We start from the raw sequence: 18,304 nt of genomic DNA, 5'->3' as shown, positions 1-18,304 counted from the left end.
CAAAATCAAACTTTAACAAGAAAAGACGTGGCACATGAAACCCAATTTATATTTAAGAAATTTACAAAAACATATGCTATGTTGACCATAGGATGAAACTAATCTGATACACAACTTGAGTAGAAAAAAAGAGTTGTCATGGCAAGAACACCCCAATGATTATCTCCACCTAAGTTAATCTGTGGATTCAACCTTTACTTGCTTCAACACTGTCAAAAGGCTCTCCATGAAAGAATGTAGCCCTCAATAGATAAAAATGCAGATCTGGTTTAGAAAACACAGTATAGATATAGCTCAACATTTGTGTTTTGTTAACTTTTTATCAATTGAAATTGTTATTATGCATATCTTTCTCCTTTTTTCTGGCAAATCATCCACGGTTATCTTTTTTCTCTGAAGATGAGACATATATATATGAGCAATAAATAAATGATAAACAAATGAAGCTCCCTGAGAGACAGCACCCATGGGTTCCCTTGCAGTGTGCAGCCAGGTATTGGGAATGTTCTGAAAAACAGTCTTACCTCCCAATAAGCCTAGCCTGAAATGAGTCCCAGCATAAGGATCCTAGATAAAAGATTTCTGTGTACTAGAATAGGTTCTTCAGGGTTTTCCGAAGCGAGAAACATTTAAAACTGCGTTAACTTAGGTCATAAATTACCTTTTGCTTTTTCTTCATTTTCCTTTTCTCTTTCTTCTTTTCTAGAAATTGCTGCCAGGGAGTCAGATTATCCTTGCCTTCTAGCTTGTTTCTTACCATTTCTTCAGCATTTGCTTTCAGACCTGTAACCAATGAGAGAACACAGGCAGCAGCTCTTTACACCAAATCAGTATTTTAAAATTGGAAACGGGATAGCACGCTGCATGAGTGTAAAGCTGTGGCTTCAATAACAGGCAAAAAAACAACCAACCAACCATCAGTGGTTGCTTGTTCTCAGTGGTCTGACTGGTACTTACTAAGTTAAACCCAGTTCTTATTCAGCAAGCCAGACAAACTAGTTCTTTTGAACTATTCCTTGCCATATTCTGTTGCATTCCACCCAATTTTCTTGCCTATCCAATCTGTAGATTGCAGAAAGATTGGGGTTTCCAATATGTAAATAGGAATCAGTATACATAGTCACTATCTTTCTAGTCTTGGTATCTCTATATTGTTGGTAACAATGGCATGAAAACAGGGGCGGGCAAGGATAGCTGATGCGCAAAATATACATTGCAATGCTTATTGCAAAGCCTCTCAGCTATCAAACGACAACCCGGCCTTCACGTGGTGCCCCCCGTTCCCACCAATCGGGCTCTGTCGACCCTTGGGACTGGTGCCCCCTTGGGTATATCCAGCCGAAACAGCTTCCATGGATCGCCGTATCCATTCCAAAGACCTGGAAACGGCCAAAAGGAGGTGTTCGTCTAACCACTCTGCATCACTTCAAACGGAAAGCCGAAGATATAGTCATGCGCCCATTCAATCCTAGCCGAAAATCATATAATAGCGACTGGCTGCACCACCTGACAACCCTAGCACAGGACCGAAAACAGTGGCGTCAAATTTCCATGGAAGTCACCTATACCCACGATGGGTGAAGAGGCGTCAAGTACAAGTACAAGTACATGAAAACAGACAGCATAAAATCTATTTAAAGGAGGACTGAAGCAGAGAAAATGAAGCCCTGTCATTTTTTATTTTTTTAAATAATATCAGTCTTCTCTTGTACCTCATTAATAGTTTTGAAGTATTTATCTTGCAGCTGAATTCAGAAGGAATCCAGATAAACCCATGAAAAAGAACAATATTTCCATCAGAAGAAAAGGCTTCATTTTTTCCTCCTGGTTTAAAACCTAGAAAATGTCATTCATAGAGTTGTTATTAAGGCCAGATCTAGTGGCCTGTACTTGGGACTATCCTGAGAAACTACTAGTAAGTTTCAGACATTTGAGGGGATGATAGTATCCTTTTTGAATGATTTGGCAGAAAATGAATGTTTCACCTTCCACATTAAACCCTTCAATTTTCTAGGCATAATTTAAGGGAGTGATCATGAAAAAAAAGGCGTAACTGGTCACAGGAATAACCACATGTTTTATTCATCATTTTAGATTTATATGTGTTAAACTTGTTTTAAATGATATATATATTTTCACTTCACAGACTGCAATATTTTAGATTTATATTTGCATGGTTAATTAACCCACCAACAACAAGCACGATGCCAGATTTTACATGCATATGTGAGTTCTCCAAAATCAGGCCATAACCATATTATGATGTATTAATTATACTTTTCGTTATACCTTTTCAAGTACCATATTTTTGGAGTATAAGACACACTGGAGTATAAGATGCACAAAGGTTTTGAAGAGACAAATTTTTAAAAAAGTAGGTAGGTAGATAGAGGGATAGACAGGGAGAGAAATACAGTAGGTAGGTAGGAAGAGAGAGAGAGTAGTTAGATAGGTAGATAGATAAAGGGAGGGAGAGAGAGAGAGAGAGAGGGAGAGACGGTAGGTAGGTAGAGGGATAGAGAGAGAAATAGAAAGAGAGAGAGAAATACAGTAAATAGGGAGAGAGTAGGTAGGTTGGTAGGTAGAGGGATAGAGAGAGAAAGAGAGAGAGAGAGAAATACAGTAGGTAGGTAGGGTGTGTGGGTAGGTAGAGGGAGAGAAAGAGAAAAATAGAAATACAGTAGATAGGTAGGGAGAAAGAATAGTTAGTAGGTAGATAAAGGGATAGAGAGAGAGAGAAATAGAGTGAGATAGAGAAATACAGTAGGTAGGTAGGGAGAGAGCGAGTGTGTGTAGGTAGGTAGGTAGAGGGATAGAGAGAGAGAGAAATAGAGTAAATAGGTATGTATTTCTGCTGGCACAGCACATGATCAATGTAGTTCTCATCAATCAGTTAAAGAGCTTTCCAAAAGGAAAAAAAAGTTTTTGCACTCTGTAAACCTCCCAGAAATGGCCTATTTTTCACAAAAATGCCCCCCCTTTAAAGGCATGAATAGACTTGGGGGAGGGCTTGCAGAGTGCTGGGGGGGGGGGGACAAGCAAAAAACAATCCGTTTTTCATCAAAAAAAATTGCATGCATAGCCTTATGGAGGGGCTGCTGGGGGCTGCGGGGGGGAACGACAAAACATGGCCCGTTTTTTGTTCATCTCTGCCCTCCCCAGGGGCTCTCTGAAAGCCTTCATAAGGCTATGCACGGCCACTTTGGTGAAGGGGGCGGGGCTTCAGGAGGCAAAAAATGTATTCGGTGTATAAGACGCACCCAGATTTTCAGCCTCTTTTTTGATTACAGAAGGACATTTGAGAAAGTTTAGTTACAAAAAGCTTTTCATATAAGAGGAAATACAGGATGCACAGCTTTGATATGTTAAGAAAAAAATGGCACGAAACCAGTTTCAACAAATCATTCTAAAATGGCTATATTAAAATATGAAATAGCCTAATTACCTTTTTCATCTGAATTGATAAGTCCTTTATAGAAATTGTTATGTGAGGCCTTTCTTCTCCACATGTATTCCAGCCCTGTGATTTATTTCATATAAATCACGATTTACCTCAGTATCTGAACTGGGAAAACATAACTTGCAATGGGGAGCCAAACCAGGATAGCTAATAACTGACACCTGGTTTGACAACAGAAGTGCAACAGCATATACATGACTGCATAGGCAACTGACACTTAGCAATCAGGACTTTCATTTCTCAGACTTAGTCATTTCTCAGACTTATAACTAAAGTCAGACTTATAACTAAAACTGCAATGGGACTCTGCAAAAATGATCTCGGCAATATGTGTTTGAAACATAATGTGGTAAGCAATTTATGGTAGAAGCTAAGACAAGTTTGGGTCAGCGCTCCCCCCCCCTTTATAGCATGCCAAAATGCAATCAGCCTGTTCTAACCTATCTGCTCTTTGTAAGAAAAGCAACAACTGTTACCGCTAACAAATTAAGAGATCAATGAGGTAACTACAAAAACAAATGAACTTTTTCCATGTTGATGGCAGCCTTAAAAGTGTTATTTTAAAAGGGCAAGGTTAGGTGTTGAAGCATATTTTTCCATAGCAGGAATCCTAAAAAAAAAGAGTTTTTCAGAGAATGAAATCAACTGCTCTATTTGGAAGAAAACAACTTGGATGTAATATGAAATATAAAGGGAATGAACTTCTGCCATAAATTAGATTGTCTTACAAGCCACTTGCCAAACCATTTCCCAATTTGTCTAAGCAACCACAATGTGCAAAGTTGAAGCACTGTTTTAGAGGAAATAAGAGAAAATGGTGAGAAGTTACAGGATACGCCATACTTCAAACGTGTTCATTTGTAATTTTTGAAAAATAAATTTCTAATGGATCTGTCACAAAATTAAAGCGCTGTAAATAATGAACTGAAAAGGGTTTTTTCTCCTAGATTCCCCTAGAATTTTGGGTTGTTTTTTTTTTTAAAAAAATGAAACATTTCCACCAATAGAGAGGGGCACATCTTCAGCACATTTTAATCATTTATTAGCTTTTACTGAAGCAACAATACCTCACTACAATATGGGACACAGATCTTTTCCCAAAGTGAAAAGGCAGACATGAGATTTGGAGCAGAAGAAATGAAAACATGTCAAGAAAAAACCAGCACCGCTTAATTTTCTTTCCTTCTGCATAAGGATTCTGCATACGCAAAAGCAATTTTCCACAGACCTTATGCAGGAAGTCCATGACTTACGATTGGGTGGGACCAGAATTTTGCTCACTAACCAATGCAGTCATGTAAGTGTTAACTGCACCCGATTTTACAACCATTTTTACAGTGGTTGTAAAGTAAATCACATGGTCATTAAGCAAATTTAGCTTCTCCAATTCATTTTACTTGTCAGAAGCTGGCTGGATCAAGTGGCTGCAAAAAGCTGCAAAGCCATCATAAATCCGACTGCCAAGTGTCCAAACTGCAATCACGTGACTGCAAAAGGTGGTGCAACAGTCATAACTTTGAGGACAGGTTATAAGTCCCTTTTTCTGGGGCCATCATAAGTCTGAATTGTTGTTAAATCAATTGTTATAAGTTGGGGGCTATCTGTTTTGCTATGCACTATAGAGACATCTTTCAGAAAGATAAATAGAGTACAGTATTTGTGAGTATAATCATTCTGCAGCCGCTAAACTCTAATACATCAAACTGGGAGTAGTCATGCAGCTGTCTTCCACAGCTGTTCTGGTGGCAGTAAGTCTTTGCTATCCCTAAAAATATCAGCAAAGGTTTCACTCTATCTCTGTGCCACTCACAGACAACGAGAACCAAACTCATGGCTGACAAATTCATCTTACCACCAAAATCAAAACAAACCTTTTACACTCATATTCCTTTTCCATAAACCGATATTTAAATACTTTTAAGCAGACTAATTTAACTTAATATTAACTAATCAGTAATTTGATTGCTGCAATCAGTATATACTTTAATGATGGAATTTAAGTAATTCAGTCTTTTTTTTCAGCGGGGAGAAGAGATCAGAAATGGTCCACCAGTTCTAGAAAAAAGAAAGAATCACCTACCAGGAACCCATTTAATTTCCATTTCCATATCAGTGTCTTGGTGCTTCTTTTCTTTTTCCTGGATACTCCGAAGAAGCTCTCTGTATTTTGCTATCTGGTCTTCATCATCTTTGGAATGTTCTTTAGGTTTATCACCATCGTCGGTTTCATCATTACCTTTAAATAAGAGGGAAGTGAAAATCTTTCAAAAAATGGTTATACAAAAAGTTGAAATTAAACCAGTCATATTTGAACCAGGGAAGGGGAGGGGGAGGAAACCAAGCCAAAAACAAGGAGTAATCTCCAAACATGCATGCTTCAGATGAAGTCTGGAGTTTTTTCCCTCCACAACAACTATCTGACAACTAAGCACTGCACCCTGATTTTCATTTTAGATTAAAAAAAAGATTATCCTGATATCTATTCCAGGATTTGGAAATGAACACTTTCTAATGACATTTTTCATGAACTCCACTTAATGGGAAACTCAATGACTCAATTTATACATTCAGTTAAAAAAATAGTTTCCTTTTAAAGCAAACTCTGGGTAAATGCAGCTTATCAGAACAAGATAAATGGCTTTCTTCTATGCAATATTTCAATAAATATACTGAATAAAATAAATACACATTGCCTGTTTCCATCAGATTGCACTTCTCTCCCTTTGCTCTTTTAACAACCCAGATTTATTCTTTCTCTTTTGCTGTTTTTACTTAGTTCCCAATAAAAATACTGGTTAGAATGTTATGTACAATATCTTATAATTCATAAGGAACATGTTAAAAGAATGAATGGCCTTGTATTTTCTATTAAAAAAAGGAATGTTGTCAAAATCTGAGAACGTTCCAGGCTGAAAATATGCCAGCATATATCTCTTGTTCCATGATAAAGCTTTAATCAGAGTACTCGACTATGATTAGCAATGAACTTTTCATGTAATTTGTTACAACATGATGAGGTGAGGAGGACATTTTTTTTAAAAAAAGAACTGAATGTTTGATTGAGGAAAAATGTAATTGATCCATTAGTAACTTTCAGTAGAGATCATGAAAATTGTTAGTACAATATTGTTTTAACATCCTAAACTGCTTAATTAGCAATACCTTTTTCTTTTTCATCCTCCTCCTCTTCCTCTTCTTCTTCACTTGATGAGGCTAAATAAGCTTGGAAGTCCATGTCCAGAAGTTCATCTTTTTTAAAATTTTTGCTCAGGGAAGTCACCCTTTCTTGATCCGTCTCATCCCACGTAATGTCTACCTTACCAATAGACAAGATAAATTTGCTGCAACTTATTATTGAAAAAAGATGCAGTGGAAAATCACATAAAAATCGGCTCCTGCACTTCTGTCAACAACTTTGCTTAACAATAGTTTACTGGATAAACCTCAAATGAATATTTCCTCACATGATATTGTTGAAAGAAATGTCCTTCTGGATTCCGTTCCAAGTGGGGAAAAAGACACTGGACACATGGAGGCTGCTTGGAAAGATAGTTTAATGGTGGACAGGATCACATGGCTTAAGTCCTGAACAAAAAAGGTGATCACATGCTTCAATGTTGGGTGAGGAAGAAGAGAAGGACCGAGGAAGGGGCTTGCTGGGCTTTTTATAATCTGTTCAGCCCCACCTCTCTGTTTCCTGTTCCTGTGTAAGAAATACCTTCTGATTGGTTGTCAGACTCCCATGGGGCCATGCAGGGGCAACTCTCTAGGCTGTGTTTTGAATCCAAGTTTGGTTGAGTTCTCAGATGCATGTGGTGAGTGGGTAAACGCTAATCATGCCTTAGTCCCATTACCCTCGAGCTGAAGGGGAGAGACCTTTATTATGTAAAGGGACTGGCTTGGGCATCTTAATGGCCCATTGACAAAGGGGGTGGACAGGAAGCTGCAGGTAGCTACTTTGTCTTTAAAACAGGTTTCTCCCTTTTCACATCCAGGGAAATATAATATTCTGCCTCTTCAATATTTCCTAGGATATTTCATTTTTCTAGGAGAGGGATGGGTTTTAACTTCCTACAATATGAAGCCATCAATTACAACGGCTAAGCTTGCGCAACATGCTGAGCGAAAACCAAGACATGCACATATTGTTTTAGCACCTTATATAAATTCTAGTCACAATTTATATGCATGCTTGCTTATTCCAAAGAAATCATCATACAAATGCCAGTTCCAATTCAGGGTCATAAGATATTCCGCTGTAGTGCTAAGAACTGTAATTTACAACCAAAGAGAATCCGGCAAAAAGTCCTACCTTCAAGCACTGGCGGAATATTACTGAATATTACTGAAACAAAATGCATTGAGTAAGAAATAGAAATATGTGAGTGGCACGGTGGCCTAGAGATGAAGATGCTCGCCTCCCTCCTTGGAAGGTTGAGAGTTCAATCCTAGGCAGCGACAAATGTTTAATCTCCTTGTAGGTGTTAGGAAGGGCATTAGTCAATAAACACTCAGCTCCATTCAGCTGTCCTGACCAAAGCAAGGGATTCAAGGTCGTAAAATGAAAAAAAAAAAAAGAACAGAAATCGAAAGAGCCAAAGTGGGAAAGTTATGTCAGCCTTCCCTTATTGTCACAGCAGCTCTAACTTTGGATGGAATACATCAACTAATACTAGTGAGAGAAGATGGCCAATAACATTAACTGGGACTGAAATGAAACAATGGCTATGAACATTGGAGACAGGTAAGAAGCTGGTTACTAGAACAACAGACTAAATCACAGAAAGGTTTGTTCAAAGTATTTCCTGTTATGGAGTGTTTTCACATAATAACTACATGCATTCGTTTATTTCAGTCCAAAGGACGAAGTTTGAAAACAAGCTTCCATTTTTAAATTAAACATTCAGGTTCTTCTAATATCAGCCTTGCAGCTATTGATAGGTGGTTCATTTGTAATTTAGAATTTGAGACAGGATTTCTCAAATTAAGCCCCATGGTGGCCAATGATAGGAAAGGATGGGAACTGCTCTCCACCCAGAGAACCGAAGATTCCATCAGAGATTCATTGGACTTGTCACATTAAAAAAAATGCTCCACTATTCTACCACTAATTGGAAAAAAATACTAAAAAGGAAATACAAGTAGTCTTGGTATATACAGTACAATTTATCGGAACTTAACAGAGACCAGATCTCAATAATCAAGTAAAGATTTTCATTCATCAGTGGGTTGCACAAGCCTGAGTGGCTTTCTGTTATTTCATGTGTCCCAAAAAGGCAGGATGTCTTTTGTGCAAGCATAAGTTGTGCAAGCTTCATCGGGGTTAGGTTGTCTCTTCAATAAATTTGCTACTGCTGCTGCTACTGTTGCTGCTTCAATTATTGTGCATCCCACGGGATAAGCTGTGAGCCATGTGAAACTCCATTAAACAAAGGAATCCACAAATACCATGCAGAGACCATCTTTATAAAACGAAGTTATTGTGGAAGGAAACGGAGAAACGTGGGCTTTGGAATTTTCAATTCCCACAGACTGAACTCCTTGTTCAAATATTCAGGTATCCTCAACTTACAACAGTTCATTTAATGAACGTTTAAAGTTACAATGGCACTGAAAAGTGACTTATGAATCTTTTTCACACTTAAGATTGACTCCTATTTATAAGGGTTGCAGTATCCCAGCGTAGTCTGATCACCTTTGGTGACCTTCCCACAAGCAAAATCAATGGGGAAAGCTAGATTCACTTAACAACTCTATTATAACTTAGCAACTGCAACGACTCATTTAACAACTGTGGTAAGAAAGGTCGTAAAATGGGGCAAAATTAATTTAACAACTTATCAACAAGAATATGAGGCTCACATATGGTCGTAAGTCAAGGACTACCTGTACATAGTAATAGAGAAACAGAGATACATTTAATAAAGTTATTGCTCTTTGTGAATTGTTACAATAGAATGGACCCCCCCCCCCTCCCCTTAGAATCACAACCTGTACTTTTTAGACTTTTTTACTTGGCTTTCAAAGGCAGTCCTTAAATTACAAAAAATAAGCAATGTACAGCTCGTGTGATGTCTTCATAAAATCAGAATTATAATAAACTGCTGCCCTATTATTTAATTATATAATTACTACTATCCTCTCCAAGAAGAGCAGAGGAAGGGGCCTCTTTTGCAAGAACAATTTATATTGTATCAACACATATGGGTTGTTTTCCCCTTCCAGCTACACTCTGACCACTGCTATATTTACAAATGAAGCACACAAAGCTAAACAAAATTCTAAATAGCTATAAAAACATTGTTAAGGTACCTTTGATGTTGCCACAGCAGAGGATGTGAAGTACTTTGGTTTATAAGCAGCCACGTCCACTTCAGAGGCCATGTCCTTTGGCTCCTCATCAAATGTCACATCATCTGGAATAAATCTTAGGAGCCAGAAGAAAATAGCTCATTATTTAAACAGCTATTGAAATACCTCAAAGGAACAAAATTGATAGGCCTGGTTTTAAACTAGTATTAGCTGTGAAAAAAGCAATGACTGAATAAGAGAAGGGGGAATGACAAACTGAAAGTGTTAGCCTTTTTCTCAAGAGCAGGAACTGAAAAATGATACTGATCCTATGATGATGATGATCATCATCATATCCTGGGCAGAGCACATTGGGCAGCAAGTGTTATCCAGTGATTTTGATCATTTGCAGCAATCCTATCATTATAATAATGAATTCATAATAATCTGATCCTATCATTAATGCTAAAAACATTTAATCTGGGGGACAATTCTGACCACCTGCCAGATTCCAGGTTTTTTTCTCCAAAGGACTCCAATTCAGCGAAAGAGGAAACAGCTTAAACCTAGAGACTGGCAGTGAGCTCTACATTGCTATTGCATTACCACACATTAATCCTATTTGTTTTGTTTTTTAAAGAATTCAGTTTCATCAAATATCAATTTCTAATATGCATCTTCTCTTAAGAAGCTGAAAATCCAATGGAATACTCAGAAACTGCAAAAGAATATGGGCAACTACTTTTCGATCCATACATTAATCCAGAAGATGTGGATCATATCAACAGGACGTTTTTAACTATCCCTTTTTATAGCTTTTTGCAGCCCTCCTGTTATGCCTAATCATAGTTCAAGTGCTCCCTAGCCAGCATACCCAATAAACAGGAATTGCAAGTGTTGTGTCTTAACTGCCAGCTTGGATAAACTGCTTTAAAGCACAGGTAGCAACCATACCAAATATTTAGTGTTTTACATGGATTTGAGACACACGTATCAAATTGAGGTTGGTCAGAACATCAAGGAAACATGAGGAAATTAAATATATTTCTGTAGGTGAGGACCCAGGTTACAATCAAAGTCCTGAAAGCAAACTGTCACATTCTTCTTGCTTGGTAATGAGAAAGATAATTGGAAGTTGGTCACACCAAACTAGTTCTTAAAAATAAATATACGGTACCTCAAGTCCACAAAAGAATAGCTGCTTTCAAATTCCAGACCATCGCACTCTTCATATATTTTATTGGCTGTTTCAGAGGAGTCACAGTCAACCACTGCATAGAAATATTTCAGGCGTTTGAATTGATAGTCTCTCAATTTCTCCTTATAAATGCTACAAGGAATGAGAAAATTAAGTGTGAGATAGATGGGCGGTTAATGTTTGATATATAAATATATAATAAATATTAGAAAAAGAGGCAGCAAGAAGCAATATACCAGCATCTAATTTCCAGTTTAAAAGGGAAAAAGCATTAGCTAGGATTAAAGCACAATGATAATAAATATTCCTAACCCTCTTGGTATTTGCAGGGATGTGAAGAATTTGCAACATTTCTGTAGCTTAAATACTATGCATCTATTTAGTAGTCCTCTATTTGTAGTTTGGAATATAAAGAGTCAATTTATCTGCAACTTACAATCACCCAAAGGATTTCCCCCCACATTCTTCCTTTGAATAGTATTCCCTAAGCCATACCTTTTAAAAAGCCCTTCATTTTCAAAAGCAGCTGCTGTCTGAGACATACAAATCCAGTGATACAAGAAATAATCTGAACTATTAACAACCCTCTTTAAATCTCAGCCATGGATCCATCTTTTCTACATTTATTTATAAATAGTTTTCTACATTATAGTATAACGCCAAGGCACAGCACTCCTGTACAAGAATGGTACGTTTATCAGCTAAGAATCTAGCAACATGAGCACTAAAAAAAGTTTTTTTTAAAAAAAAATAGGCAAGGCTTAGCATGCGTTTTACTGTACTTGCCCTCCATTAAAAAAAACTAGTCCAAAACAAATTTATTTTTTTATTTTTGGAAAGCATTTACTGCTCTTCAAAAGAAAAGTTTTGCTGTAGCTTTGGCAGTGTTAACCAATTCTTTTTTTTTTTTGAGATACTTAAATAACATAATATGCAACATCAAAACACTTTTCCTGATGAAATCCAAATACATATTAATTCAGTTCAAAAGGCAGTGACCTGCATGCTTTTGTGCAAGTCTAAATTTCCACACGTTTCACCTTTCTTGTAGAATCTACATTGATTTGTCCTAGGAGCAAATGCAAGATGCTGGTTGTCATATTTAAAGCCATACATGGCCTGGGGCCAGGTAATTTGAATCTTTCCCCAGTTACATCTACATGACCCACCAGAGTAGGGAAGCAGGAGATGTTACAAGTCTCCTCTCCTAAGAAGGTTCATCTAGTGGGGACTAAAAAGGCTTTCTCTGTAGTAGCTCCCTTTCTATGGACCATCATCCCTGTGGAAAAAAGACTGGGACCCATCTTGACACTCTTTTGCAAGGCCTTGAAGACATGGTTTGGCCAGTGGGATTGGCCAGGGAGACATGGAGTTGGTCAATTGGTTGATTTGACTGTTCTGACCAGAAGGGTGGGGGTTTATTGTGTTTTGCAATGGGCTTTTATTTCTGTAAGCTGCCTAGTGAGTTGTGTGGCTATTAAATATTTTTTATGAATATATAATGAAATAATAAATATTAATACACTGCATTTTTGTTCATTATACTTCAACTTATACTTTAACTTACAACCTAAAAATGGAAAGTCCTCTGGGAAAGTGGCTACCATTGATATCATCTGATAGCAATAACACAGACTTATATGCTGCTTCATAGTGCTTTACAGCCCTCCCTAAGCAGTTCACAGAGTCAGCCTATTGCCTGCGACATTCTGGGTCCTCATTTTACCCACCTCGGAAGGATGGAAGGCTGAGTCAACCTTGAGCTGGTCTGGTTTGAACTGCCAAATTGCAGGCAGTCAGCAGTCAGCAGGATTAGCCTGCAATGCTGCATTCTAAACTTAGAAATCAGGATGTGTACTAATAGAAGCAATGAACAAATAAAAAAAAATCAAACCTCTCACCCCACACACCTTTTCCATTTTATTACCGAATAGTCACATATACCAATACCAATAAATTAGAAAGCCTCTATATATTGGAGAAAGATTCCACCTAGTGGTGGAACACATCATGCAAAATTCCAGTTATTTCAGAAATGAGACCATTCAGCTTGTAACTGCAGCTTCAAGGATACATTCAGAGGACAAAAATATACCATAATTTATTAAAATGCATGCCTATGGCTATAAGGACAAACGATGGAAAGCTTAGAAAAAAGACACACACACACACAAAACAGAAATTTAAATTTAAACATCATAAATTATATATTTTGCAACACGGTAAATAAAAGCACTTACAGTCTTCTAAGTCTATGCCAATATGTATTGCAAATTGTCTATATAGTATAAAGAAGGAAGAGGTCAGAAATTAAACATTTACCCTTTTTTTACAGGGGTTGTTTTGTTGTCGTTGCTCAATATTTATAAATAACAACATAGTGATTTGGCATGAAGCTAAAAATTTGTACTACTATTGTAAAATCAATATTGAAAACTAATCAATTCACTCTGCTTGGGATCTTTTATTAATGTTAATTGAATGTTAATTGTATAATTCAGTAATTATCTGTCAATTTGTAAGTAATATCTTTTTCGGAAATACATTTTTGTTTTAAATAAAAATTAAAAGAAAAAAGAATTAATCTCCTAACTCAGTGGTGAGTGCACTTTGTTAGAAACAAGTGTTCATTACACTACAGAAACCAGTGGTGTTTTTAGTACACATTTTAAAAAAAAGTTTACAATCAATGATTCAATTGTAACATAAATAAAAATGATGGTACCAGAGTCTTGTATGGCAACTGTTACACGCAGATTGAAAGTATTTGTAAGCTGGTAGAATACATATACTTTTTTCACATAACACTCCCTCCCATCTACTCTTCGTAGAAATGTTTACTTGTCACTCAAATAAACAAAATGCAACTCCTCCTTTATTCTAATTAATGATACTCTTGGTTGTTTAACCCAAATTTCTGAGAACACAACAAGCAGAACCACATCATCAACTGCACCCACTCATTCAAGTTTCCAGTAACATTGAAAGATCTATGGTACCAATACTGGGTTTAATTATCATGAATATTGCCATTAGTAGCCTTATTTTACACTGAATTTATCTAATCACTTTTAAAGCCAACCAAGTTGATATAATTATATCTGTTGGAAGCAAGTTCTACAGAACCATGCACTATGTTCAAAACTATTTCTTCTTACCTGTTCCAAATCCTTCACCATTTGCATTCGCTGAGCAACTACCATGGGCTTTCACATACTTGCAGTTTTTAAAACTGTTTTACTTTTTTAAAAAAACAAATGATGGATTCATTTTGCTAGGCATGTTATTTCAATTGATTACTGCTACTCTATGCCTTCCATTCTTTAAGGGAAAGGTAAGCTTTCTTCTTATTCCATTATTACATTTGCTCAGGAGTCACAATTAAAAGCACTGCCCTGAGTGCTAATTAGTTTTGCCCAGAATTTTCCAAAGTCTATTTAGGAAGAGGGAAGGGGGGAAGGAGGGAGGGAGATTAAAGCAACTCTGGATCAAATCCTTATGGACTATGTAAAAGATACCCAGTCACTTAATGCATAGAGAAAAGGGTATGCAAAGAATCATCCAAAATTCAACATGAAATACCTGTCTTTTTCTGTGACATTTTGTGGAAGGCTTAACAGTTCTGCAGGGCCTTTTAGTTTTTCTTCTTTCATTCTCTGTTTTCCAAACTCTGAAGGGTAAATCTAAAGAGTAACAAAAAAAAAGATATTTCTTTCCCTCTCTGATTGGGATAATACAGCCCCAGTCAAAGGAAAGAAAAAAGTGCTATTTTCAAAACTTTTCCTAGTCTCCAAAATGAGGACAAGGCATTTATTTCCCTGACTGTTCCTGATACCTCAATAGGTATTTATTGCAAATGCTTACCTTTACAGAAAAAATAACACCACCTTTGGGTGTAAATGAGTTAAGCAAAGCCAGTAGGTCCTTCGCTTTCAAGCGATCCCAATCCATGTTACAAACTGCCAGTCTGTGCGTGACCTGCATAAAAAAAAAGTAATTTGTAATAGAATAATATGATGCAGAGAAACATTACGGTCAGGCCTATCATTCAAAATTCAAAATATCTAGCAGGGGGAAACAGTGTTTAATTGGAAAGCTACAAAATGTCTTGCATGGAACAAGAGTAGAAGACGGAAATCTTAAAATCAGAGCTTAACTCCGCTCTCTCAACCAAGTGCATAATTGAAGAACTATAAATCACGTCAGCTAAAGTCACTCCTTAAAACAGGGGTGTCAAATTCAAGGCCTGTGCGCTGTATCTAGCTACAGGGTGCTTAAATCTGGCCCACCGGCCCAGGCTGGAAATAGCAAAGGATCGGCCCGTGGTGCCTCTGGCAGGCAAACGGAATAAAATAACTGTGAAGATTTGAGATACATTGCATGATATTCATGCTATATATCCAAGCGTCTTGGGGCAATAGTGGAAGATTCATTTTCTCTTCACCCAATTTACAGACTGAGAAAATGTTTCCTCTACGCAAAGATTGCTTCATTAATATACCCAGAGGAAATTATTTGATAGATACCCCAAATTAGTTGGGTGAGCAGATGTAATGGTACCTAGAAGTGGCAGGTTGTACCAGCTGTAAATATCATGCAGGCTGAGAGACTGGACTGTAATAGGCTTCATGTACAAATCATCTCACATATGAAGTTCTATTTGGACTTTTACTGCGTACACTTATCATGTGGAATCTTCCAGGTGCAAGAGAAATGGTGCATAGTATCTTCCTAAACTCTAGAAAGCAAGCAAGCAAGCAAGGGCAAAGCATTTCTGAAAAATCTTGCCAAGAAAACTGCAGGGATTTGTCCAGGCAGTCTCTGAGAACTGGATATGATTGAACAGAAGAAGAAAAAAGTATTTTGGATATTGCAAATAGCGATGAAATAGCATATTAAAACAGTTGTCCCTTAAAATCCATTAAATAGGGCAAGAAACCAGTAGTCCTTCAAATGTTATTGGTGTAATCCAGCATCTCTATTCATTGACTACTCATAGTTGATTCAACCCAACATCCTAAAGGAGCACAGATTGCTTATTGAATTATTAACCTTACCTGATCTGCTTGTGGGGCATCTTTCCCCAGTTCTCCCCATTCATGAATAACTTCTGGATCTTTGGGAAACATCTCCAAGAAATCATCTTCCTCTTCATCCTCAGAGCTGGTTTCAAGATTACCTTTCCCCCTAGCCAAATCTGGTCCACTGTCACTCTCATCATCCTCTGTTTGACTTTCATTCATTGATTCTTCTTCATCATCTTCTGAATTGCTTTCCTCTCTTATTGCTCCATCATCTCCCAAATCACTTTCTTCTTGTAGATCACTACTATCTTCTAATTTATCTTCCTCTTCACTTTCCTCACTGCTTTTTGATTCTTGCAAATTAGAACTCTCTTCAATTGTACAACATTTATTTTTCAGATATGCTTCCTTAACATGGCTGGCAGAGAAATCATTTGCTAAATTAAAGAAAGCCAACAAGACATTTCATATACTTGCATGGTAATTATTCTGCAAAAGAATTTATGACAATAATCTTTCTTATTTCCCATGCTACAGTTTAGTGCCTTAAGCCAAAATATTCCACCAGAAATCAAGTATGACAATAAAATAAACACCAGAATTACAATAAAGCAGGATGAGAGCCAATATCTTAATAACACCATTAAGATCACTATATTCAATGCTTCATTCCAAATGTGAGGGTACTATCGCAGATATACTTACCCAGCAATTTTTTGGGAAGGAGGGGGGACAGTGGCTACTCTCTTCACTGGAACCAGGCATGTTACAAATCTGAGAAGCCACCAGTATTAAATCATGTGGGTGGTACAGACCAGAGCACTGTTTTCTTAAACTATGCTTAATGGAATACTATGGTTTCATAATAACATGAAGGCTGTCAGCTAGCTTAAAGATTTAAAAGAAGCATATTATGTGTCTTGGGTGGTTTCAAATTCATTAGCTATAAATCACAGGGAGATTCTGGCAGCTTCCCCATCCAAGGAGCAATAAACCAGATGCAAATGACAATTATAGTACGTTCAACCAACCTTATTCACTTTTCAATGGCCTGAATTATTTTACTTACTGTATTTTCCCATTGCTTTTTCTTTTACAGTCTTCTTTGAAGATTTTTTACATAAGGTTTCTTTAGAAATTTCATCACAATTGTTTTGCTTTTGGGGTGCTATTGCAAGGTCTTGGTGAGATTTAGTTGCTTTTTTCCCTTTTATATCCTTTTCTGGTTTAAATGATTTGTCTTTTTGATCATCACTTTTTAAAATATCTGACTGTGAGACAGATGAAACCTCATCTGCTTGCTTGCTTGCTTGTCTAACAACTGAAGACTTTGTGGAGTTTCTTCCCCCTTTAGATTTGACCTTTTTTTTATTTGTTTTCTTTTCAGTCTGCTTACTATCAGTCTCTGAAATATCAGAATCTGAATCAGAAAGGTCATAAAAACGTTTCATGTCCTCCATAGAGGTACGATTAATTGGTCGACCTCGCTTATCCACAGTATATTTCAACTTGAATTTTTTGTCATGAAACATAGCCCGAAATCTTGAATCAATTTTGATTTTTCGGTCCTTTTCTGGCATTTCCCAAAACCGAGGGTCTTTTGTGATGCGAGAAAATCGCTTATCACTCGTGAGTTCCTTCTTAGATGCCATTCTTGCTTTTTTTTAAAATGTAACAAACCTGAATAACTGAAAATAAAGAAAAAAAGTATTATATCATAAAATGAGAAACACTATCTTCTAAAATTAAAATACTTCAAATTATAATTCAATATAAACTTACTCCACATATTGTCCCATTGATCAAACATTATATTGTATCCAAAAGATTTAGCCCATTTAATCATATAGTCTTTCATGTTCATTCATGTTCCATATTAATTTTCAATAAAAGTTTATACATCTTAAGCAATAACATGTTCACCATTAGTATACAGATCCTATTCATTTTTTTATAAGATGAAGTATCATTGATATCTGATAAATTATCAAAGATGTATGGGAGTGTCAAATATATGTTAAAATTCAATCAATATGAAGGCAATATTTATCATCTTTGGTAAACATGTAACAAAGCCAAGAAATATTGGGCTCAGTTATGTACTTTAGTTTAGAGAATTTTTAAAACAAATGTACAATTAAAACCAGAGATTAAGTGAATAAATAAATTAAAAGAAAGTATGGAATTTTGTTTCTATATATGACAATAGCAGTGACACTTCTATTGTGGAATAATTCCTACAATGGAAGAATGGATTAAATTGATGAAATTGGGTGAGATGGAGAAATTAAATATTTTGGTTTAAGAAAATGCTTTGTCTTGCTTTGTTTT

The 18,304-nt window shown here is 36.6% G+C and overlaps 1 protein-coding gene across 1 annotated transcript in view; it reads right to left on the bottom strand.

The window, feature by feature from the left end:
- Positions 1–18,304, bottom strand: part of ESF1 (ESF1 nucleolar pre-rRNA processing protein) — a 29,896-nt gene that overhangs the window by 9,048 nt on the left and 2,544 nt on the right. The window contains exons 2-10 of the mRNA XM_014063877.2: positions 17,043–17,661; positions 16,007–16,410; positions 14,814–14,927; positions 14,532–14,632; positions 10,929–11,081; positions 9,773–9,887; positions 6,623–6,776; positions 5,541–5,696; positions 662–783 (exon numbers count right to left, since the gene is read on the bottom strand). Of these exons, the coding sequence (XP_013919352.2) occupies positions 662–783; positions 5,541–5,696; positions 6,623–6,776; positions 9,773–9,887; positions 10,929–11,081; positions 14,532–14,632; positions 14,814–14,927; positions 16,007–16,410; positions 17,043–17,625 (1,902 nt within the window). The 5' untranslated portion in view covers positions 17,626–17,661. The remainder of the gene's footprint in view (positions 1–661; positions 784–5,540; positions 5,697–6,622; positions 6,777–9,772; positions 9,888–10,928; positions 11,082–14,531; positions 14,633–14,813; positions 14,928–16,006; positions 16,411–17,042; positions 17,662–18,304) is intronic.

Source organism: Thamnophis sirtalis, unplaced genomic scaffold (genome assembly GCF_051295495.1).
Source record: "Thamnophis sirtalis isolate CommonGarterSnake01/CBP01778 unplaced genomic scaffold, rThaSir2_p1.2 scaffold_5, whole genome shotgun sequence".
Lineage (NCBI taxonomy): Eukaryota > Metazoa > Chordata > Lepidosauria > Squamata > Natricidae > Thamnophis > Thamnophis sirtalis.
The sequence above is the reverse complement of the archived record's forward strand: the minus strand, read 5'-3'. Positions and strand labels throughout refer to the sequence as shown.